The following is a 24,687-nucleotide window of genomic DNA, read 5'->3' on the forward strand; positions in this document are numbered from 1 at the left end:
GAACCCTAATCTAAAATCATGTGACCATATTCAAAAGGGGGCCTTGGCCCCTAATTACAATGTCTAGTGTACCATACATTGCAAATTTGTCACCAAGATAACAGTACTCATTTTAAAAACCTTTGGGAAAAAAATAAGTTTAAATCCACAATTATATTACTGGCGGCCCGGTAGTCCAGTGGTTAGCACGTCGGCTTCACAGTGCAGAGGTACCGGGTTCGATTCCAGCTCCGGCCTCCCTGTGTGGAGTTTGCATGTTCTCCCCAGGCCTGCGTGGGTTTTCTCCGGGTACTCCGGTTTCCTCCCACATTCCAAAAACATGTGTGGTAGGCTGATTGAACACTCTAAATTGTCCCTAGGTGTGAGTGTGAGTGCGAATGGTTGTTCGTTTCTGTGTGCCCTGCGATTGGCTGGCAACCGATTCAGGGTGTCCCCCGCCTACTGCCCGGAGACAGCTGGGATAGGCTCCAGCACCCCCCGCGACCCTAGTGAGGATCAAGCGGTTAGGAAGATGAATGAATGAATGAATGAATTATATTACTAAGAAAATAGCGCATCGTGCTGCTTGCCAAAAGTCTGCAACTTTTTCCCTCCCGAAAACTGATTCTGTCAGTTACAAGTTAAAGTGTGACTTTTATCCTTTATCCTGAATTGGGTAGGAGTTGAAAATATTATGATAGCGGTTAAGTGGCAGACAACCAGGCCTCAGGAGCACTATTAACTTCAAATATGATATAACGCAAATAAGCCTGCGTAATATAATTGTGCACTTCTTCAGTGGACTTTTGAAAGTACTTGATGAGGAGGCCCTTGAACTCCCTTCTCCAACAACTTTTTTAACAACCTGTGTGTGTGTGTGTGTGTGTGTGTGTGTGTGTGTGTGTGTGTGTGTGTGTGTGTGTGTGTATATATTAACAACCTATTTTTGTTCTACATATCTAAGGAACCAGAAATTGTCTTGGGGGGGGGGGGGGGGGGCTGCATGTATGTACAGAAATTACATGCAGTCATGAAAAATGACATTGGCCATAAACACAGGCGAGGAATCCTGCTATAGGAATGTGTCAAGATAAATTAAACAGGATGAGATTCGATCCGATTCAGATTAAAAGATTCTGACGCTCATTCAATTCACAATTTGAGTCAATGCGGTATCATGCACAGAGCTGGTGATCAGTAAATTGAAATATGTAACACACAAATATGAAATGCACGTACATGACTGTGGTAAATTTCAGTGTGTGGCGAGGGGGTGAAAAAAGACAGACACCTGTGAACTACAAGCTGCCTCAACCCATTTCATGAAGAATTGCACAGTCGGAGGTGAGGTTAAGCTTGTCACTGCTGCTCTTTGCATCTCAACCATGTAGATAAACGTGAAATATGTAAATGCTCCAATTTTGATGATGAAATAATGACCATGGGTTCAAAAAGGAAATCAATACAAAGCACAGAGCAGAGAAGTAAAACGTAAAAGAATTTGATATACCGTATTTTCCGGAGGTTTTTTTTCATAGTTTGGCCAGTGGTGCAATTTATACTCTGGAGTGAGTTATGTGTGAAATTATTAACACATGATTATGCCATTTCAGATGCGATTTATAATCCGAATAATATGGTAGTATTTTTTGGGGGGGGTTGTTTTTTTTTTTTGTTTTTTTTGGTACTCATCATCATGCAGGTGAAACTCAACCTCCCCTGAGTGCACCTCCGAGGAGTAGTTTGCCTAATCTGTGGAAACTATGCTTAGTAACCTGACATGATTTGCTACAGTGGACTTGAATATAAGTTTACGACGCACCAGCGCACCAACGTAATGCTGGGTTGTTATTTCAGCAGGGCTTTACCTCACAGAGACTTTGTCAAACACAGCTTTGTTAATCACTGCAGGCCCGGAGAGCAGAGGGCCTTCGATTTAGGATATCAGCGGTTACGGTTTTTGGTCATTATTACCTGTTCACAAGTGGGTGACATTTTTTTTCCAAGGACCTTTATCACAAAGAATTGGTCACAGATAGGCAAGTGTCCACAGTCCAAGAACAGTTGATGTGCAGCTTAGGAGCTGATGTGTGTCGAGCATCACACAAAGACGACAATTGCCGGGACTTCAAACGCAGGACATTCTCTTTGCAAAGAATTTGTCTCCTGGCATGACGTGATGTTCATCATGCTGTACAGGAAAGGCCTACTCACCCCAAAAGAGCCACACCCGCATAACAACCATAGATGATTACGGAGGCTGAGAGAAGACAAGGTTGATAGACAAGCTGCCACGTTCCATAGCATTACTTTTACTGTACTGCAAAACTGCATTTGTATGTGTTTAACCTTTTAATCAAATCTGATTGTCAACATTTTATCTGTGCACCATCAACCGATGTCAAGACAAGCATTTTCGACAAATTTAAAACTCTCAGAGAGATGTTTAAAAACATCTCATTTGAGAGAGTATGGGATAATTTGCAGTGATGTAACTGACATATGTTTGTAGTATTTGCACCTTTTGTTTAGTAAAATATGGTAATCAAACTGCTTTTACATTTAAGTACCTCAGCCTGCGTAAATATTATAACGGATATGTGACCTTCAAACCCCCGCATGGTTTTCAGGACATGTTTTCCTTGTACCCCGCAGAGGTCTGTCTCTGCCTTTTGTCCCTGACCTCTCTGCTGACATCTCCCATTCATAATAGCTTCCTAAGTCTCATGTTGTTGGCTTTGAACAAACACCAGCGGCGGCGTGGGCCAGCTTCCGTCCTACGGCGGATAAATCAAATCCCGGGTCCATTGGTGCAGATGTCTTCTGAATGGAACAGACAGCAACCCGCTGGTTGGTCGGACCGCTGGCTGGTGAACGTCGTAAATCACTTCATAATGGATCTTTTAGGAAGTCAATAAATGGACAAGGACACCCCCAACTACAATAGACCCCGTGCTTCACTTATCACCCAATGTATGTCCTCTTTGGTTTTGAGGGTCAAAGTTCATCTTGACTTTGGAGGAGGACGTACTCACGTAGGAGGTGTTGGCATTCGTGTGCACCAAATGCTTTGTTTATTTAGATGTCATAAATGTATTTTGTGTGTGTGTGTGTGTGTGTGTGTGTGTGTGTGTGTGTGTGTGTGTGTGTGTGTGCGCGCGCGCGCGTATTATGTGATAGTTTATGTTAGACTTTAATTACACCAAATTTATTGACATTCACTTTTCGGGTTTTATTTTCTCTTTTTTGGACTTTATTAAAGACACAACAAAATGTGGTGTGTGATGGATCGGTACTATGAATAGCTAAATAGATGGAAAAAGAAATATTTACACTTGAAACAAATACATTTATTGACATTTTTATTACTGTGTAATGGAAAAGATTGGAAGTGCATCATTGACTTCATGGGTTGTGTCTAAGGACACACATACACATATAGAGCATCCTCATCCCCAAATATATATATGTATATATAAATCTATATATACACACACACACACACACACACACACACACACACACACACACACACACACACACACACAAAGAATACTTACTTGACAAGTGTTTAAGTCAAGGTCCCCATGCAGCAGACGTTCCACATGCATCTAAGTGTGATATGATGCTCCTGGTTGCGTTGTCATCCATCATCAATCTCCTCATATTTCAATTGAACATCCGTGGCATCCCATCACTTGGAATTCCAGATCGTTTGACTCGTTTGTAGTTCATATTTCCCCGATTGATTCATAATATGCAGCACTTTAAATCATGGAGCTACAAATGCAGTTTATCTGAACAATTTCTTGAAGAGCTAAATAATGCACCTATATTTATTTTGTTTTTTGTTTGAAGTCAATGTGTTATTATTGCTTTTTAAAGAAGGGTTTTAAGCGGGCACACTGAGTTGCACCTCATACTGTTTTTCATTATTTTTGGGAGACTGCAATGTTATTTCAAGTTCACGAACAATGCAACAAGCTCAGTTGTTTTTCATTTCCTTGTGATATTATTTATAACTCAAACTGTTTTTCATGTAACTGATGATGTAATTATGATTTATACATTTAATAGACCGTGGTGCCTATCCAGCTCTTTGTTGCATTGTATGAATGCTTTTTATGTTAATTTTAAACATTTGGAAAAACATTGAGATTTCTTTCAGATTTAGTGTATTACAAATGTACTGTTTTTGTTAACGTTGTTGTTTCAGTATATATATTCTAACGATCTTATGCAAAACTAAATTGCTTGGTTGCTTTCTGTTGACTGAACTGAAGTAAAGAGTAACCTTTACTAGCAAGTGCCCCAACTTACAAATTTTGTTATGAGCCTGAGTCGTGTTTTTCTCTTTTTGCCAGGGTGTTTGTGTGTGTGTGTGCGTGTGCGTGTGCGTGTGCGTGTGCGTGCGCGTGCGCGTGTGTGTGTGTGTGTGTGTGTGTGTGTGTGCGCGTGCGTGCGTGTGTTGGTAGGGCAGGGTTGTAGGGATCTACGTCATGATGCATATTCAAACATTTATTATTATCAAGGACAACAGTCAAAAGGATGCGTGTGCGTATGTGATAGTTTATGTGAGACTTTAATTACACCAAGTTTATTTACATTCCTTTTGGGGGGGTTCTTTTTTTGGGGCTTTATTAAATATTTAAAAAATGTGCTGCTTCTTGGGGTGTGGAACTGATTAATAGCATTTATTAGACAAAAACATTTCATAACTAAGAATCAACGGTGACAATCTTTTTTTTTTGTTGGGACGAACGTCAAAGAAGCCGGTAGCTTGGGTCACTTAACTGCCAAGAGGAAAGATATTTCAAGAATATTTCAAATTGTCATGGATCGTGACACACATTTGACAATAGTTATACTTGATAAATAAGTGGTTTACCTGATAAATCCATCTCCTGAAAGCCATCCCTTTGTCACTGTTGACCGTTCTGTTCTGTCCGTGTGACCAGCACCATGCGGTTACGCAAGACTCAGCATGAGCTGCAGGCCGGCGTCACAAAGCACTAGGCGGCCAACACAACTCCAGACTGCCGCTTCCTGACCAGACAAAATAGGTTAGATAAGTTGCGTTGAGAAACGTGTGGCCTGCAAAGTGACACTGACGACGATGAATCCAAGCAATCAAATTGGTTGCTCAGTGATGGGGGGGGAAAAAAGGACAAAAAATGTAATAGGTCATCTTCAAAAAAATAAATAAAGGGTTTTTTGTTGTATTTTTTGATAATTCATGTGAAGTGATGAAGTAATTGATGGTGGCATTGATTCAATTAAAAGTAATTGGATGATAGCCTTTGGAAGCAACCCCAAACAAAACAGAAAATGATACAAACAATTAGTCCGACTTAAAATGAGTGGAAACATTATTTAACCTCTGACACCTTTACAAGCCATTAAACAGTCAGAGGTCAGGCGCCCTCAGGCATCCTTTTCCCCTGCTTCCCCCACATTAGCAGCTGCTATATATATATATATATATATATATATATATATATATATATATATGTATGCATGTATATATGTATGTATATATATGACAATATGTAGGTGGATAGGTATTCGTGCTATTCTGGAAATATCACCAAACTTGAGGGATCCTTTGAAGGCATATATGTAATCACAGGAGAGCATGTTGCCTTTGGTGGAAGGACTGATACAGGCTCGTACAACTGCATCAACTATTATGCTTTTGTATTCATCACTTGTTGAATCATTGTTGTATTCGCAGGTGTGTGTGTGTGTAGGTGTTGAATATTTTAAAAATCAACTTATTTAGTTCTGTGTGATACGGAGGCGCCACACAAAAACATGGTTAGATTACTTTCGAATTTAATGTTCACTTTACAGACACATAGCAGTCATTCTGCTTCATTTATTTACTTTGAATTGCTGCAAGTCAGTGCCATGGTACAAGCTTCTCAGAACGGCTCAAAATGTTCGTGTTCGATGATTCAACCTTTTTTTCCCTCCTCAGACACAAGAAAAAACATTTCAATGTGGTTCCACCGCCTCTCCGATGAGCTCAGCATGCAAACATGTCGTCTACCTACAAGGTTGAGGGATTATATAACATATGGCTTTTTTGAAAGCTTTAGAAACAAGGCAAATCAAAAAGTGCATTCAACACAAAAAAAAAAAAAATTCAATTCCAGTCCGTGATCAAACGTGTTCTTCTCAGCCTGCTGGTTCAGCGACTGAACTGCTCAAGTTGGCTGATGCGGAGCAATTGCCATTGAGTTCACAGGTCACAGAAGACCTCTTTCGGGCCTTCACACAGGCGTCCATGTTTCCTCCAGAGATTCTTTTAATAAATACAGCAGGGTTTATTTCACAGAAAGGAGTTTCAGTCTGTGAATTCACCCTGTAGGTTGCATTTAAAGTTTCAAGGCTGGCTCCATTCCCACAATGCAGTGCACCATTAGCAGTCATTATCTGGGCCCGTAGTCATAATTTGCCGGCCCGCTGGTAGCCGAGTACATGTTAGCTGTGGCAGGGTTCATGTGATGGTGGTACGTGTGTCCTCTGATGCTGGGTAAAGGGTAAGGGGACGGCCTGGTCTTGGCTCCCAGGTAGTGTTCGTAGGTGGTGGGGTACTTGTAGGGATGGTGGTGAAGGGTTTCCGGGGGGAGAGTGTGAGGGTCCGGCCGGAGGTCGTGCGGGGGGCTCGGGCGGCCGCCGGTGAGCGGGACAGCGTGGAGGCCTCCCGGGACGGGCAGGGCGGGACTGAGGACGCGGGACATCAGCTGGTGAGCCGGGTCAGCGTGTATGGGTGTGCCGCCGGGCTCTCGCTCATATTCCCGCCTGCTGTCATCTGAAGGAGATTAAACAGCGTGTCACCAGAGGTACAACCATGCACTGTTTATTCATATGTGATGTGCAATTTTTATTAAATTTGCTTTATGAAAGTTGGAAATACAAATCAAGGTGGTGAAAATAAGAGCGCTGTGGTTATGTGAAAGGTATTAGTAACTGGTACAAAGGACCTTTTCTTTATTTGTAGTAAGCAACGATCAATTTGCTTAAATAAAGGGAAGCAGTGGCTCAATCCATCAAATGCACCACTTTTTATGACGGAAATGGTACAAAACATGGCCCACATTGACAGAAAGCCGGTTGTCAGGAAGACAGAAGCCGACTTGGTTTGATGTTGGCCACCAGACTTGTCAGATGAAGCTGAAGTTGGAATAAAGAGGGAGTTGCAGACCTTTCTCCGTGCCGTTCTGCTGAGGAGGAGATGACATCGGGTTTCTTGTTCTGGCGAAAGCACTCATTATTGGCAGGGAGCCTGGCCTATGATTCCTGGGCCTGCGGGAAGGAAGACAAGAGTCTTTTAATGAACGCCAAGGCCACAATTTCCTTAGCCTGTATTCAAACGCTGTATGGAAGTGGGTTAGAACTGCAGTGCGTGTTTTGAGTCCTTGCCCAATAGCCAATCTTCCATTTAGATGGATAAAAGCAGAAAGTAAGTCAGTCAGATGGTCCTATTCATTGATTAATAAGGCTACGCTTCAGAGTAATCTGTTTAGTTAAAGCTTGAAAGGGGAAAAATGGACAGCATTTGGAAGAAATTGAGTCACTTGTTTCCGTACCAGATGTGCAGACTTTTGTGTGGGGAGAAATTTTGCTAATCTATCAATGACTGAAAAGCAGACGATAATCTTTGAAACAATATCCAATGTTTCCCAAAGATCACGGCCTTCATTGTGTACTTTTAACCTGCGAGTTCTACCCATCTGGCACCGACGTATCGTTCAAACAAACTACTAACCTATTTTCCTAATGTTTGCAAATGCCCCCTTTCTTTTGTTGCACCTCGTCTCATGTACAAACATGTCAAAAAGACTTTTTGTATTAAGTGTAAATATAAACTCACCAATCCTCTGGGTCACAGTCTCGGAAGCCTTTTGCAAAGGGGTTACTGGCTATCTTCAGCTGGGTGATCTAAAGTCACAACAAGAAAGCCAAAACAATCGACTTAATGCAATGACGTTCAGTTGGAATCATATAGAGAAGGGAGTATGAAATTGTGGAGGAGCTAAACGTAATAGCTGCAACTCTTGCAGAATTAGCACTTTTTTTTACAAGATTTGGATAGATTATAAGAATACAGTCTTAGCTTTTTATACATTGGCTAAACGCACTTCATGTTACGTCTGGATTTATTTATTTTTTTAGGACACAACCTAGGTACCCTTAATTTAACTTTAACTGTATTGGTAAGGAAGAAAGAGAGAAAAAAAGAAAAAAGAAAATTATGCTCATCACCTGATGTCTTTTAATATACAGTAGTTACACTTACTGGCCACTTTATTAGGTACACTCTGTAAATAATTTCTACAACAGGCATAACGCCGGATTTTGGCGGGAAAAAAATATATTTTTATAGGACATAGTCATAAATAGAAACTTTCAGGAAACCCACGCAATGTAACAAGGTCATATATGAGTCGAATTATGCGCTGACATTTTTATTATTATTTACAGGTCAAAAGAAGCAATATTATCCGATTCGTTTCAATACAGCTCGCAGGATCACAAATCGCGATTGCGTCGCCCCAGAAATTGAAACTATTTTATCCAGCTGTTGTCAAAGCATTATACAAATAAAGGTGTGTTGCATTGCGTTGTATCGTGATTTATTTTCTTTTTTTTAATCAGCAGAGCTCACAATTTAATAGGGTTAACTTAATAATCGATCACAGATGCGCGTTTTTCCCGAGTGACTTGCTTACCCGGTGGTTCTGGTACGCCGTGACCGCCGTGAAGCGAGTTTCCTCGAACACAAACGTTTTGTAATTCTCTTCTGCGTACTTCTCGCTGTCCTTGCGAGGATCCACATAGACCACGTGGAATCTGGGCTGGTAGCGGTGCATTGAGTTGAGAATGATCTGGGGGTCAGGACGGGAGGAGGGAGGGAGGGAGGGGGACATTCGCCGCTTTTATTACTTTTTATTTCTCAAAGTGGCTTATTGTAATTACGAATCCACGAATAAAATACATTGTATTTTATGATGCTGATATCACATGCGCGCATCAGGTTAAGATGACCAAAATAAAAAAAATGTAGCAGAGATGATACGAATAAATGAATTAATTGCACTTACGTGCCCGTTATCGTCCAGGAGGTTGTTGGTGAGTTTGAGTTTGTCAAAAGAAACGATCTGCTTCATCCACTGGGCGCCCTTAGCCGGAGAGTCCGGGTGGTAGTGGACCCTCCCCGGGGTCGCCGGGTCAGCTTTGCCCGCCACAAGCCACGAGGAGCTGTGGAACGCATACCTGCGGGGATCACTGGGGTCATTTATCACTCAGTTTGTTTGAATACAAATTGAAATATATTTCGATTCATGGCTTCAGGAATTTAGAAAAGTTACCTCGTGTTTTTGCATCCATATTCGTCACATTTTCTCTCACATTGAATCTAATGCAATTCATGTGCACATTTCTTTTTCAAACTATGCTGGACTGAGGTAGCCTACCTGTAACGTTTGTCGTCTACTGGCAGGAAGTCCATTAGGAGCATGTAGTCCGCCATTGGATCCATCCCGAATATTTTCACTTGGAATGTTGGAAACATTCGTCTGGAAAGAATATGGATGTAAACATTAAATTCTCAAGTTATTTACTTGCCTCAAGTGTAAAAAGAATTCGTTAAAAAAATGAAGGCAACAAATAAATCAATCTTTCCGTGCTTGCACAAGTGCATTTATAGAGGAAAACGTAGGAGAAAACTCCCCAAAACATCGAAGTATAGAGAGAATGACGTGATCGTTTGTTGTTTTTTAATTTGCTCTGCGTGCTCTTAAGATTTAAATTACATGGGGGTTTTTTTAGTTCTGATATTTTCCAGACGCGAGTAGCCTGCGCAAAACAGGCCAACTTTTCACTTTGTGGCATTTACATTTTATTCTTTCCACATCCGACCAAGTATAACTTTATGACCGCACATGTACATTTATAACAATTCACCGAAAGTAAGCAGCCTGAAGTGCACGTTACGCCGCGAGTGCATTGAGTTGATTTTGTACTTGAAATGCAATTGTTCCCTTCTCCCCCTCGACGTCTCCCGTGCTTGCTTGAGCGGTTGAGCTGACTAATGTCCATGTCAGTGAAAGGGATGCCGAAATCACCGCTCAATTAACGTCAGTGTTTAGGCTTGCTCGCAGGCTGGAGGAGCCGCTAAAGTGCTACTTGTCACACTGCACCAGAGGAGCCTCGCTTTCAAGATTATTCTTTTACCAGGCGATGCCCCCCTCTGTACGATCACGTTACAATATACACTATTCTGTTCTCCTTTTAAAAACTAATAATACGCTCTATGTATGTATAATTGCCCGTGAAGTTCAGGTGTCGGAGCTGAAGGGGGAGTAAACCCTCACTCTTTATCAGATGTCACCAACTTTTTGATGCGCACCTTTATTCATGTTTTTTATTATATGGTATTATTAATAATTCATGATATTCATCCATATGAAAGGTACCGATCCCTCACAATAATTAGGAACTAGATAAATATCAATATGCAAACTCTATATTTCTGTACTGCAAGCTGCAAGTACACTGGATACATTCTCCAGTATACTTGCAGCTTGCAGTACAGAAATATTGCATATTATTGAGCAAAATAATAATAATAAAAATAATAATAAATACTACAGCAACGAACGAAATTAAATGTACTTAATTTGGAAGTATAATCAAAAGAAATGAATGGAACGTTATCAAGTTTGGGGAAAAAATCCAAATGAAACAACAATTTATAATTGATGTAAACTATATTGAAGTAGTGAGCTACAACCGTGCGTAAAATTGAGAGGGTTGCCGCCTGTGTTACTGCAAAGCACACACGCACACACACACACACACGCACGCACACGCAATGTTTGCAGTTAAAGCACAAGACGCCGCACAATTTACACGCACTCGCGAGCTCAAATCTGCCAAGGGTTGACATGTATTCTGCATAGATTTCAATCAAATAAACGCTAGTCACCGATTAGGAGTGGGGGCGGTGTGGGGGGGGGGTCGTTAAATACCACACATGTAAATAAACATCGCAAGGAAAAACGACGAATGTTATTTTAGATAAAGAACAGCGTTTTATTGTTTTTAAATGCAAGAACACTAACTGTTGACACCTGGATTTTAGAACAAGAAATCACTACGGGAAAGGCAGAAGAAGGAGCAATTTTGTACTCAGCCAATAAAAAGGCCACATTATTCCTCAATAAAAAAAACGTGGTGATCATATAAAACGGATTTGACGCTGCAGGCTCACATCCAAGAATTGTCAGCCTATAAATTGATTTGATGTGAGTATCGCGGCCTCACCTCCCCGCCTTGGTGACGATCATCTCGGTGCCCAGTTGATTAAACTCGTCCCACAAGGCCTTCATCTCCAGCTGGACGTTAATGTTGGCCACTTTGGGGTTCTTCTTGACTATGCTCTTGCTGTTCGGTGTGGAGTTGGACGAGGACGACGAGCAAGGGGTCCCGACAGGGTCGCTCGGCGGGGCCTGGCCCGCATAACTGTAGTTTGGTTGAGCGGCCGGGCAGGGCTCAAAGTGGGCCTCGTGTTGGGTGTAAGGGTCCCCGGGGGAGGGGGAGAGGTGGTATCCCCCCGGGGTGTTGAGGCTGCTCAGGCTGCTGGTCGTGAAGGCTGCAACATCGCAAAAATGGGACAGCTGCGTCAGCCACGGGCTGGATATGGCTGAAATCATTCCAAAAAGACTGGATTTACTAATAGGTCAAAGAAAGAAAAAAAAAGAATAAATGCGTCCCAAACGTCTCGTTTGAAAAGTTTGCGTCTCGGTTTGTCCTAAATCCCTGAGGTATAGCATCCGAATGTTAAAAAAAAAAGTTTAAAACGTGTCCAAAGTCGAGCGAGTCCATGCATTGTTTTCTCCTTTGTGTCGATTGTGCGCGTCGGTTTTGTTGCGCGCTGCTGCTGAGCGTGTTTGTGAGCATGTGTGTGTGTGTGTGTGTGTGTGTGTGTGTGTGTGTGTGTGCGTGTTGTCGAATGCACGGCAGCCCGCTTCTCTTATCTGCCGCGGAGGGCCTCCCCTTTGCGATAAAACCGGTTCTTATTTCTATTTAGATAAGGAACTGCAGGTAATGTGCCTTTTCCTCGCCTTGTGAAGAGACTGATTGACACAGAAGTGCGCCCCTTCTCTTTAATGGGCTCTCAGGCACCCAATCCTGTTTCGAATGGGGCCCGCATCACCCCCGTTGACGCAAAACAATTGGGGGATGAGCAGTGTCAACGAGTGAGTGCGTAAACATATCCCCATTTACATGAATCAACAAATATGCGCCGGCCAAATAAACGAAACGAGATAACACGCGTAGGTGAGTTTTTCGCCATGACGCACAGCGTAGACGTTTTCTGTCTTTGTTTCCATTTTATGACGGATTTTTAATTGTAGCTAAATTTGAAGGTACTTGAGAGCGAAAGTTGAGCTTTATTTTTCGCGGATATTTAACACCGCGAGACTTAAAAGCTTATGTTGTTGTTTAATGACTTTCCACAATGAAAAAAAATGCTGTACGTAAAACGTGCCAGATTTTTATTTATTTTCATGAGTTGTCCCTAAATTTGAGCGCTTAAGTGCCAATCGCACGTTCCAAGTAGGTTTCTGTGAATGAGCGTGGCTTTTTCAACCGTCTTCGGAGTGCAACGAAATCGAATGCCCATCTAACAGCAGTCCGACAGAGGTTGCGGAATCAAAACAAGTTTGGGCTCAAACCGAGAATATGAATGCCACGTTTCGTCATGCGTGAGCAGATCATCAACAAACTCGTTTACCTTCCATTTCCCGGGTCACGGTGCTATAATGCATTGTGCAGCAGCTGTGGTTGTTCCCGTCTGGCTTGTCCAGGCCGGCGCTCCGCTTGTCAAACGCCGCGTTTCCTGCTTGTTCTGCAGCGCAAATCAGAGAGGCAATACTAAAAGCATTTGCCCTGGGAGACAGGGGACCACCGTCGTCCATAGGCAGGGGGCTCGAGTTAGGGGAAAGTCGTGCCTACTCCTCCTCATGCACCGCCTCCCCCTTCTCCAGACAGCGGGAGAAGGCTGCGCAGAAAGCCGAAGAACATGCGCGAAAAACGCCTTCTCACATGCCCGCACTGGCCAATATGTCTGCTTGGAAAGTATTCCCCGCTGCTACGGTGAAGACGCCCAAACTTCCGTGGTCGGGAGGTTCATCGAAAGAACCTCGGGTTGGGGGTTAGGTGGGGTGGGGGGGAGAAGCGGTCCCGCCGCTGTCAAAGCATAGTCGATCCGCCGAGAGGAGGGCGAGCGCGCGTTCCGTGTTTGTGCTCGGGGTGTGCGGTGGCGGCTGTTGTCATGCGAAGGCTGCCTTGCCCGCCTGCCTCCGGCAGAAAGTGCAGCTGATACGAGATTGTCAGAAGGCAGCCACATCCACATCCACGCCTCCCGCTCTCGAACCGCGCGCCTGTGCGTGCGTGCGTGCGTGCGTGCGCACGGTGCGCGCTGCTCGGCGTGTTTTATTTTAATAAGACTTTGTCACTGGCTCATTTGGATGGCGTCCACGTCATTGCAACTGTCCGACTAAGCTCCTGTACATTGTGCGCCCCGTTTTAAGAATAGAAACAAACGGCATTTTGAAACAGCCAAATGTTGTTGGGACTAAAACGATCCGTATAATTTGACATTATATTCGTATATTTTACATTATATTTTGATTTTTTTAAATTATGATAATAATAATAATAATAATAAAATTCATTTTAGGGTCCCTCGTTAAAATATTAATGTTTCATCTTTTCCTTACATAATTTTTTATTTTGTATTCATTCTTATTATTTTTTGTTATACATATAAAATTCTAGTGCGGCGTGTGGCATTATTTGCACATACATACTATTATTGTTTGAGTTTAATTTTGACTTTAATCTTATTCAATCAATGTTATCTTCTGTCCCTATTTTTAATACACTCTGACAGAAGTTTTGTTGTACAGTTGTTGAGGGTTTTTTTTTCCCACTGGATGAATGTATTTAATTTCTTTTTTTAAATTTTAACTGTGCGTCTTTTATTAACCCATGAGTTTGAAAGTAACAACCGAATTGAAATTGCTAAATGGCTACTTTGACGTTTCATAGCCTACACGCCTGAATTTTATCATGAGCATTTTTCTGCATTATTCACGGAAAAAATGTTATATCAGCAGTCGAGGCTGCTATGTTAGAAAAATAATTATAAAACGTCATATTTTATGTCACTTCTCCACAAAGAGAAGAGATCAATGACGTATAAACTCATTGTTAATACTTCCAGGTGACTCAAACAGATTCTGATGTACAATGTAATAGAACAAACACATAACCAATCGTTATTCGAAAAATAATTTCACCGAAACACCGTCGGAAAGTGATGCTCAAACTCTTTGGTATATGATGATGATTCTCTTTCAATTCAAGAACAATATAGCTGAGATTTACGCGTCACTCATTTCTACTCGACAAACATTTATTCCTTTATTTTTTAACACGCGTGAGACACCTTGGAGGTTGCTGGACTTGACCTCTTGCACCCCTTGCGTCGCCTTGTGGCTTCCCAGCTCCTCTGTGTTCGGCCTTGGTGTCGAACCCGAAATGTGTTTTGTTGGATATTAACCGGATAGAGTCCAATTTACACATGAGGTCACCGAATGAAGAGGGGAGGCAACAGCGGGGGTCTAATGGGATAAAGCAGTTAGAGGATTAGCTCTATTTATTTTGGATGTTTCTCCATAGGAGGCAGGGAGCATCAACAAATACTACACAGCTGTAGATAGATAGATAGATAGATAGATAGATAGATAGATAGATAGATAGATAGATAGATAGATAGATAGATAGATAGATAGATAGATAGATAGATAGATAGATAGATAGATAGATAGATAGATAGATAGATAGATAGATAGATAGATAGATAGATAGATAGATAGATAGATAGATAGATAGACAGATAGATAGATAGATAGATAGATAGATAGATAGATAGATAGATAGATAGATAGATAGATAGATAGATAGATAGATAGATAGATAGATAGATAGATAGATAGATAGATAGATAGATAGATAGATAGATAGATAGATTTTTTTGTTTTTGTTGTTCTGCAAGCAAGACGTCTCCTTTTATTTTTTGTAAACATCAATTGCAACAATAATAATAGTAATAATATAATAATAATAATAATAAAATAACGATAATAGTAATAATAATAATAATAACAATAATAATATAAACACCGAATATTAAAGTTCACACAATTATTACGCCTGAGCAAATACGTATTTTATATGGGAGACTGATATGATGCTTTGAATGTCCATATTTGAATTTGTTTTCGCCTTGGCCACGTTTGGCGTTGGCGTGACGATCTTTTTCAAGCTAATAGACGTCGGGGCACGGATAACAAGTCGGTTCGGAATGAACATTTTTGGTTACATTTTCGGTTGAGATGGTACCACTCGTTGCTGAACACATTTTGTAACTCTACCGTGGTCAAACAAGAACAAGTCGGTAAAAGTGAACCAAAACAAAAACAAAAAGGGCCATGATCCTTATCCGTTTCCAAATCTGACAACGCATTAATTTCAACCATTTAAATCTCTGATAATGAAATAACAGGCGTAACAATGATAATTCACTACCACACCACTTAGTTAAGTATTGTTACAAAACCACTTGACATGTCCCACCCCCTCCCTAATTTTTTTTCGCACCATAATAATTCAAGTATATTTCACTCAAATCTGCAACAACAGCAGTTTTGGATTACCCCCCCCCCCCCCACCCCTCGCCTTAAAAAAATTAACTGTGGGAAGCCGTTGCATTTCCTCGTGTTTTTTTTTAAATAAAAGATGACGGGCAGGCACGCAGGCTGTGCGTCGTGTTGTGCTAACATAACAGATCCAATTCATGCCTCATTAAATGGCACCTACCTCGTAAACTTCAAGCCTCATTGGCTGCTTGTTTTTGTATTCCTTTTTTATTAAACTGAAATACCGTTTGAAAGACACCCACTGGGAGGTCCTTGTTTTGACTTCTGTCAGTCTACCACTTTTCTCGAACAATAAAGTCAATCTCTAAATATTTACCTGATATATGTAGCCTATATTCTTCACCTCTTTAATTTACTGTCTGTCATTTTGGAGCCTGTCAAATAATCAAGGCTCCAATTTTCACATTGACGATGCCCCAATTGACATAAACCTCGGCGACGTGCTCCACATATCACCCTACCCTATCCAAATATTAGTCCACATCCCAGAATTAGCAGGAGAGGAAGTGAACAGTTGACCGCTGACGGAAGAGGTCCTAGGGTGTCCCCTCTCTCCGCGGGGATGCTGCGTAGAAATATCGGCGCCCCCATTTGGTGATCATCTTGGAAATAAACTAAATAAGCAATAATTAGTTCAAGTGACAGGACAATTCATTTCAACCAACCGAATGTTAACGCCCCAAAATGCAACTGTTGGAAAACATAATCTTATAGTTTCATTCAGGGTCTTCTTGGTTTTCATCGGCTCAGAAAAAGGAATCTCACTGTCTTATTTATTGTTTATTCCGACATGAACCGTTTTAAGAAAAAAAAATCATCATCAAAATAAATGGAGTGGGAAACGGGAAAACAGAGAAATAAGAGGTAATAAAAAAAGCTCAAAATCTTCTACAACGAAAAAAAAAGAGGTCGAATAAAATAACCACATTTTCACTATTGGGTTCACACTGGTCAATAAGCCAAATTTTTCACCCTTATCTGCAATTATTTTTGGAAAAATCTCAACGTATCAAATTGCCCAATTAAGCTATGCTCTTCTTGTAGCCAAATAACAGCACATATAAATCAAATGATTGTTTTTTTTTTAATGTTGAAAAGCAAATTAATGCAGGCTTTTGTGTGAATAAAGATTTACAGTAAAAATACTGTTTTCACAAAGGCAATATTTTCAATTTGAAAAATCACTGATCATATTCTAATTCGAGCAGTTGTGGGAACACTTTAGGCTGCACCCATCCTGTTGGCAAGAACCAATTCTCGTCATTGCTGTGGAAAAAAGAGGACAAAAATGACACGGGGAAAATGGCCCAAAACACATTTCCTTTTTGGCATATCAAGGTGGCTTTCCTGTCCGGCTCGTTCTCTGTGTATTTCTCAGGGGTCATCATAAAAGGACACGTGCATAAAAACACAATGGAAATGAGCACAATGGCTGAGCAATGGTGAAAATCATCACTCCCTGGCGCCGTTCCATGCAAATTCCATCGTATATTCCCACACATATGAGATATGATAAGGACACTATTGATTTTATGTTTTAATTAAAATATCAATACACTGAGAGCTAGGGTCTAGTCCGGAGGCCGGCAACACGCGGCTCCAGAGCCGAATGAGGGTCTTTACCACCATCTAGTGGCTCCTTGGAGCTTTGTAAAAATGTTTGAAAATGGAAAAAAAAGTGGAAGGGAAATTCTGTTTTTTTTGTTTTAAATATGGTTTCTGTGGGAATAAAAACATGACACAAACATTCCTAACGTTTCCCAATGCCATAAAAATGTGTAGAATAAATATTATATTTCAATGTGTCTGTCAATGAAGATTTGGGTCATAGGCTGCGACACTCGTTCGATTAGCAGGGCAGGGATGCAAGGCAGGTGACCGTTGCAAAAAAAAACAACAACAACAAAAAACATGCGTTTCATGTACAATTCACAGAGGATACTGGCAAAGAGAATCTGGAGGGCCGTGAAAAGCATTTTTAAAACGGTACACGTGTGATAGTCAAAAACGCTGCAAAAGTGCTTCCCATGCCTTAGCGTCAGATCTCGACGAAGGTAGCTAGGCATGCGTCTCTAAGTCTGTTGTGTCTGCGGGGGTTGATCACGGTAGCTTGGTTGAACGAAAAGTAGATCTTCGGTCAAAAAAGGTTGGGCAACCCTGCTCCACAGAATGCACTGCACGGAAAATCATTTAATCATGAAGGCTCATCGTGTGATTGTAGCAAACTTATTCACTTTGATAGTTGGCTCATATAGATATAGATACATGTTGCTGCTCCGAAAAAAGGAGAGCTGTGGTATCGTTTTTTTTTTTAAACGTACACTTTATTTATGCTTTTAACAGTCTCGACAAACACAGACAGGTCTGCGTCGGTGCCTTCTCTCCTCTCTTTCCACTCGAGAGGCGTTCAAAAATAGCCCGTGAAAAACGGAAATGAATTTTCACTTCAATGACACTAAGAAAAGCGGACAGACAGACTGCACTAAAACTGAAAATCAAGCGAGGAAATCACAAAATTAATTCATTGGGGGCGTTTGTGAACGACACAACAAAACAATGAATAACAAAACAATTCTCAGACAGTCCAGTCTCCTACATACATACAGCATGTGTTTCCTTCATTGTAAGTTTTAGAGAAGGCTTTTATTTTTTTCAGCTCCAGACATATTTGTTTTTTGTTTTTTTTCTCCAATATTGCTCTTTCAACATTTTGGGTTGCCGACCCCTGTACTCATTCATACTGTATTGATTTACAACACGCTCTGATGATAGCCTGTTCCAAAACAAGAAATAAATCATATTTTCCCTATGTCTTGTAGTAAATAAACCCTTTATGAAATGTAAGCCTTATGGCAGTTTCGTCTATTTAATCACACAGCAAAATGAATTAAAAAATGTGCAAAATGCTAACAGTCCCATTTGCAAATAACTGGCGGTGCAATTGTGTGTTTTTTTTGTTTTGTTTTTGTTTTTGGGGGTGGGGGGGTTCTCTTTCCACATGTAAGCGTGCCTGACAGCTGCCAACGGTGCTGTTCAACAGGCTTCAAACTGGGCCCCTGCTGCTGCCATAATCTATTCCAACGCTTTATGTATGTCCATCTAGGACAGCAGGCTGACGTTAGAAAAACTATATGAGTGATTCAGGCTAAGGCATTTTCTGTGGTGTTTTTTTTTTTCATTGAGACAGAGAATTGCACATCTTCATAAGAACAGCAGGTTGTCTGTGTGTGTGTGGGGGGGGGTGCCTTGAGTGAGATCACTTTTCAAAATCAGTCCTTCTCTTCTCCTTTCCTCTTTGTTTTAAAACTGGGAAGCTTTTAGCTTTTGAAAAGTATCCTTTTCCTATCTGCTTCAGAAGCAGCCCCAGACGTCATCACCTCACGTCTTTCCGCAGCCCGTTTGGAACGCCGGTAAATAGCTGGCATTCCTGCCACAAAGGACCGATGATGTAGGCCTGGGGCCTCCGTGATCTCCCCAAATTAATTAGGGGCTTTCTTCTGCCTAAACAGGATCCGGGGGCCTTTGTCTCTCTAATCCGTCTTAAACCTGGTATGAAACCAAGGGCAGAGTTTCTGCTCTTTTTTATAAATATGACTGCTTTGCCATTTCTTGCTCGTGCCTGTGATCCCAAAGAGAGGTCAGCGGAGGAGAGAAGCCAACCTCCAGTCTTGATCTCGCCCCTTATACCTCCTCCTTATCTGCTCCCCACTGGCCTGGTATTTATTTGAATATGAGAAGGCCCGCTTGTTGTTTCTGGCCGAGGGGGCTTAGGGCTGAGAAACGTCCCGTTTTCCACCTCCCCCTCATGTCTCTCAACTCCCGTCAAGTTCTTTCATTCCGGATCGCTCGCTCCATCTATCCTTCCTGGGCCATCCTGGCTTGTTCACTCCACACCAGCCTCTCCCTTCGTGAACTTGAACTACAGACCTCTGGTCAAACGCCAGCACAGGGTGGCGGACTGCGCCTATGTACGAGTACATACCCTATTCTGAGCTGTCCCTCCCCGGCTGAAGCTAATAACCGCGTTAGATGGAGCCAAGCCAGAAAGGTGGCCAGCGCTTGCGAGTTTCCTTCCAAATACTTTGGCCAGTGAGTGAATATTTCCTTAAAAACCACTCCAGCCTCTAGATGTGTCTTTCAAGAACAAACCGTAGTTGCCTGCTCACTGGATTCTTTTGGCCTCTATGAATGGAGGCTTAGGATTCCCCCAGTAAATCTCCACTTGGAACCACTGAAGGTGTTCTAACATGAGATTTTTCTTCCTGAAATCCGTCGAAGCAGCAGGAAGTGGCTAACATGTCCATTAGAGCGGGCCCCCAAGCCCAGACAGTGAAATTCGGGGATCAGTAGCGTGCAGAGATTTGACTGTGTGGAATGCCAACACCACAACCCCGGGTAGAAACGCAGAGCAGAGGCGACAGGAAAGTCAGCTAGAATGCAACTTTTTGTTTGGGCATACAGAAGATTTCAGTTGCGAGGGGGTTGGAGTGGCAGTGTTGGTACTTTTTCGTGGCTCCTCTTCTTAACAGGAAGTCTCAGAGGAGGCAAACAATGTGCAGGATGGAGTCAGTACCAAACCCTGGAATGTACACCCCTCATAATGATACGAAGCTCAGCCCTTGATGATAACGTACAAGGACACCCTGCTTCCTTCGGAAGAAACGATACACTGCATTGTTTGATGGGCGAAAGCATCGTGGAGGTCTGAAATTTTTTTGAAGCAGTGATTAGATCACCGCTTGGCCTTGAGCACGTAGTTATGCATGCATATGATGAAAAAAACAACAAATAACTACTTTGTACTGTACATGGGGCTGCCATGATTGACGATCCGTTAGAGCACGGATTCACTTTGCTATTCTTGTGTCCAAACATGATTCTTCAATGGACTAAAAGTGGACTTTTTCAAGTTGTAACAGACAATGGGGTCTTGCAGTTTGTTTGACATTTTGGGTGAAATAATTTCATTCCATGATAGAAGGGAACAGGTGGGAGCAAATTGCAGAAATAGACCACAGAATAAGAAACAGACAAACACATGCACACACTGTGCCTTTTTGCTCTCTGATCACCATGCACTACCCTCTGTTCCAGCAGTTTTATTAACCTCCTTGTTACCAAAGTCCGCACAGCTTTTGGTGGATCTTTTTTTCAATTTTCTGCCCCACGCGACTGGAACAGTTTGTAACAAATAATGAAACTCATTTCATTCATCCCGATATCATCATTTAAACCGTTGGGGAAGGATTCTGTGAATTATGAAACTTTTATTCACCACATCCTTCGATGCAGTGTTCTCTTCAAACATACCTACCAAATTGTACAATTTGTTGTAGATATATTTATATCTGGTTTGATTTGGTGGAGACTTTTACTCTGCTGCCTGTAGAAAAAGAAAATATGTTCTCAATTGCTTTACCAGGACAAATGAGGGTTAGAGAAAAAACATACAAATTATGTACACACCGTAGACGTTTCCAAGCGATTATTCACTAATATTGGAAAGTGTTGCATGCAGACTGGTTTCGTTCATCTGAGGTGTTTAACAACAGATTGACAACTTTCCCATTTTAATCTGTCCTGTGTATTAAGTCTTGTGGCCTTAGAAATAGTTTTTATTCATCGTAGGTATGAGAAAATCAAAGACCTTTGTTTTAGTTACAGCGGCTTTTACGGCTGCTTTAGTTCGCGCAAATGTCGTTGTACGGTATGTGTTTTGTCCTCGTTCAACCAATCAGAGTGCATTCTGGGCTGCCTGATGCTGATTACTGCGATTCATCATGTTAGTCACTCCCTGCCACCACATGTTTGTTTTGATCTCTTCCTGTCCAGCTCAGTGACAGTGAAAGATGAGGGAGCATGTGGCCAAGAAGGCACACTGCCATGGAGACCAAACACTCCGAGAAGCCTTTGGTAGTCCCAGCATGGATGTAAGCACAATGGATCCGGCCCGGCTCGCGGCTCCATGTCAGGGCTACGAAAGAGGGGCGTGGGGGAGACTAGGCTTAGCTAATTGTAGACCCAAAAGTGTAACTCTAGGTGATGCGGGGATTAAGGCATGTTGACTTGTGTTCACTGGGGGACTCAACTGACACTCAGTTCCCCCAGAGCGGACAGTTCCTGAAACCTCCTGGAGTTGGCTGGGGGAAGGGGGAGGGGCTGGGTCACATTCGGGGGCCAGACCACATGACCAGCTCCTCTAAAACAAGCACTGCTGTGTCCGCAATGTCAAACACTTCCTCCATCGGCATCCATTAGCCCGCTCTCGAGGTGGCGAGGAACATTTGAGAAAAACCAAGGAAAACAAAGGGTTCGGAGATTAGGTGGCCTTTGCATAATGAAAACATTCCCTTGCCGATCACTCTCTTGACTGCAAAAAATACTCAAGGAATCCATTAGCGGATGTTGAATGTGTTCATAGTAAGCATAAATGACGAATGATTAGAAAAAAAAAAGATTAGGATACTTTGATTTAAAAAAAACATTCGTCGTAATTCTGTACGATATTTGATGTTCTGGATATTTTTCAGTTGTGCATATTTTTCCTGTTTGCATATTGAATGAATTAAAAAGGCTTACAATAATTGTGTCCTGCATGTAAGGGGGGAAAAAAGTTACTGTTTAACCATTTGAAGCAATTCAAGGTCAGATATTTCAACAATTTAAAAGATCTTTATTGCCACATTATTATTATTATGATTATGATTATTATTGCCAAATCCCATATTTACAACCGGCAGACCATCTATTGCAAGCAAAAAAAAAAAACTTTGAAAATGAACTGACTGAAATCAACAGTACGTTCGAGTCCTGCACCTTTTCCAAAACAGACAAAATATTTGGTATGAAAAAATATGTACCACTTGAAGATGTACAGTCAATTATTTTCTCCTCTTCATGCGTTTTCCATTGAGGTATTGCACAGGCGCCAACATTTCTACAGATCATCTGAGAAATGAAGCCAGCGATGCAGACAAGCAGCACTCTCACTCAGCCTCACATCTGCAGCAACCTCCTGTGTTGCTTTACACCGACAGGAGAGAAATTCAAGTTCAACATTTTTTTTCATCTTATCTTGAACGAATCTCACAGGCTCCAATATAATTGCACCGGTCAACAGCAAATTTTAATCAAAGATGGCTTTATTCATCCCGAAATGTAATTTTCATGCTCATTTTAAAAATGTATTTACAGTACTTTTTCTCCAGGCAGCACATCAGGTTTTGGAGACTTTTTCAGTTTTTGTTTGACCTATTGTGCAATACGGATTCTACCATGTGTTGTAATCGATAGCTGTTACATTTCAGAAACACATTTTCACCTTTTGCTCGCCTTGTTGAACCTGACACTTATTTCACAAAATTACTAATTAAATATATTATTACACAACATTTGATTATTTTTATAATATTCACATTATTATTATCATCATTGTCACAAATACATTCTTAATGTATGAATATCCGAAAAAGGCTTTCAATTGGATTCATTACAATCTAAACATGGATATAATAATGCCATGTAATAACCTATGTGGTAAAATAATGAATTTAAAAAAAAATCTGAACCTGCTCATCGGGTGAGCCAATCCAGATTAAAATAGAGAGAAAGCATGGGACAATGATTATGCAGATAGACTACATTTTAATGCATGCAAACATTTAGGATGACTGAAGGGAGCGTGTGCGCGCGTGTGTTTGTGCGTGTGTGTGTGTGCGTGTGTGTGCGCGCGTGTGTCTGTGCGTGTGTGTGTGCGTGTGTGTGTGTGTGTGTGTGTGTGTGTGTGTGTGTGTGTGTGTGTGTGCAGGTTTTGCAAGTAGCTGTAGCTCCACTGTGTGGTGTGCTGGTGTAAAAGCAGGGGCGAGAGGTGGGCACAAGGGCACAAAAAAACCCATTGGCCCATTATTAGGAAGGACTAACTTTTCAAAGTGCTAATCTCGCCCGAATCACAGAACACTCGAACCGCATACACGACTCTTCCCCGCTTTCCCTCACTTTATGTATGAGATGTGGAGAAGAATGAGAGAGGAGAACATATGACTAACCTAAATGGTGAAACATTTGGCTGGATGCTCATTGGTGAAAGCTTGTGTTTTGGGTGAACTGTGAGGGTGTGTCGCTTCAGAGGCTGCCTAATGCAGGATCAGGTGTCTGCGTCCATAACAAATGCTTGCATGGAGAGCTTCACATGGCATGTGCCCCCCTCTGGACACTTCATCGCTCCTCTCCCTTGAAATATTTAACTGACATTTCTCTGTGGGTGGTAGCGCATTTAGAGGAACATGAACACATGCAATCAAATTGATGGGATTCATCGCAGACAGGATACCATGTTGGGAACACTTTCCCAAATGAGATTCACTGCAATCGTAGTTCCAGAAGTGATTCAAGAAAATAATACTAGTCAGCATCATCATTATCGGAGAGGGATTCATTTAAGATGATGTTTTTACCGTGGGGATATGCATGCAAGCATTTTGATTGCTCATCAGGTATTTTTGGTGTTTACTTTGAAGCTGTCACTACTTGTTTACAGATACAAATTGGAAGGGAACCTTCAAAGGAGAAGAGAGTGGAGAAGTCTATGGAGCAGGCGGGGTCTCAACTTGTCTCTCTCCCTCCTCACTCCTGCGCATTCAGGTACAAGGGAGGAATGCCTTCAGTCAAAGTCACCTTTTGTCATGTTATTAGCAGGACATGTCTGAAGCAGCTGAAGAACACAAGATTTTTCATGCATTTGTTTATGACCACAAGCAATTTTCATTAGGTGCCCCTTCACAATTGAATGAGAGTCTGGACAATGTGTGCTTCCAAAATTCTGCCAAATCCAATGTGCACTTTCACCAAGGCTAAATCTTGTCATTCTACAACCACCGGCAATAATTCAGGACTAGTTTCAGAGGATGTT

At 41.7% G+C, this 24,687-nt stretch overlaps 1 protein-coding gene across 2 annotated transcripts; it reads right to left on the reverse strand.

Annotated features, from left to right (window-relative positions):
* Positions 1-5,797: 5,797 nt before the first annotated feature.
* tbx1 (T-box transcription factor 1) lies at positions 5,798-13,407 on the reverse strand. Of its 2 annotated transcripts, none has more exons than XM_052067010.1 (8): positions 12,788-13,407; positions 11,314-11,692; positions 9,462-9,563; positions 9,090-9,261; positions 8,718-8,873; positions 7,859-7,926; positions 7,190-7,290; positions 5,798-6,796 (listed from the first exon to the last, which is right to left on the reverse strand). In XM_052067010.1, exons 1-8 carry the CDS (start codon positions 12,969-12,971, stop codon positions 6,414-6,416), a joined length of 1,545 nt encoding a protein of 514 aa, XP_051922970.1. In that variant the 5' UTR covers positions 12,972-13,407; the 3' UTR covers positions 5,798-6,413. The 2 variants fall into 2 exon arrangements, with proteins under 2 accessions (XP_051922970.1, XP_051922971.1); XM_052067011.1 differs by having other exon boundaries at positions 11,314-11,641; positions 12,788-13,406.
* Positions 13,408-24,687: the final 11,280 nt, after the last annotated feature.

The sequence above is a fragment of the Hippocampus zosterae genome, chromosome 6 (genome assembly GCF_025434085.1).
Source record: "Hippocampus zosterae strain Florida chromosome 6, ASM2543408v3, whole genome shotgun sequence".
NCBI classification, from domain to species: Eukaryota; Metazoa; Chordata; class Actinopteri; order Syngnathiformes; family Syngnathidae; genus Hippocampus; species Hippocampus zosterae.

Excerpts from the sequence above, each read along its gene's own strand:
- tbx1 (XM_052067010.1), bottom strand. The coding sequence starts at position 12,971 with ATGGACGACGGTGGTCCCCTGTCTCCCAGGGCAAATGCTTTTAGTATT. Across the intron at positions 11,693-12,787 it reads CGTGACCCGGGAAATGGAAG|CCATATCCAGCCCGTGGCTG; the intron begins GTAAACGAGTTT and ends GAATGATTTCAG. Across the intron at positions 6,797-7,189 it reads GCAGAACGGCACGGAGAAAG|ATGACAGCAGGCGGGAATAT; the intron begins GTCTGCAACTCC and ends AATCTCCTTCAG.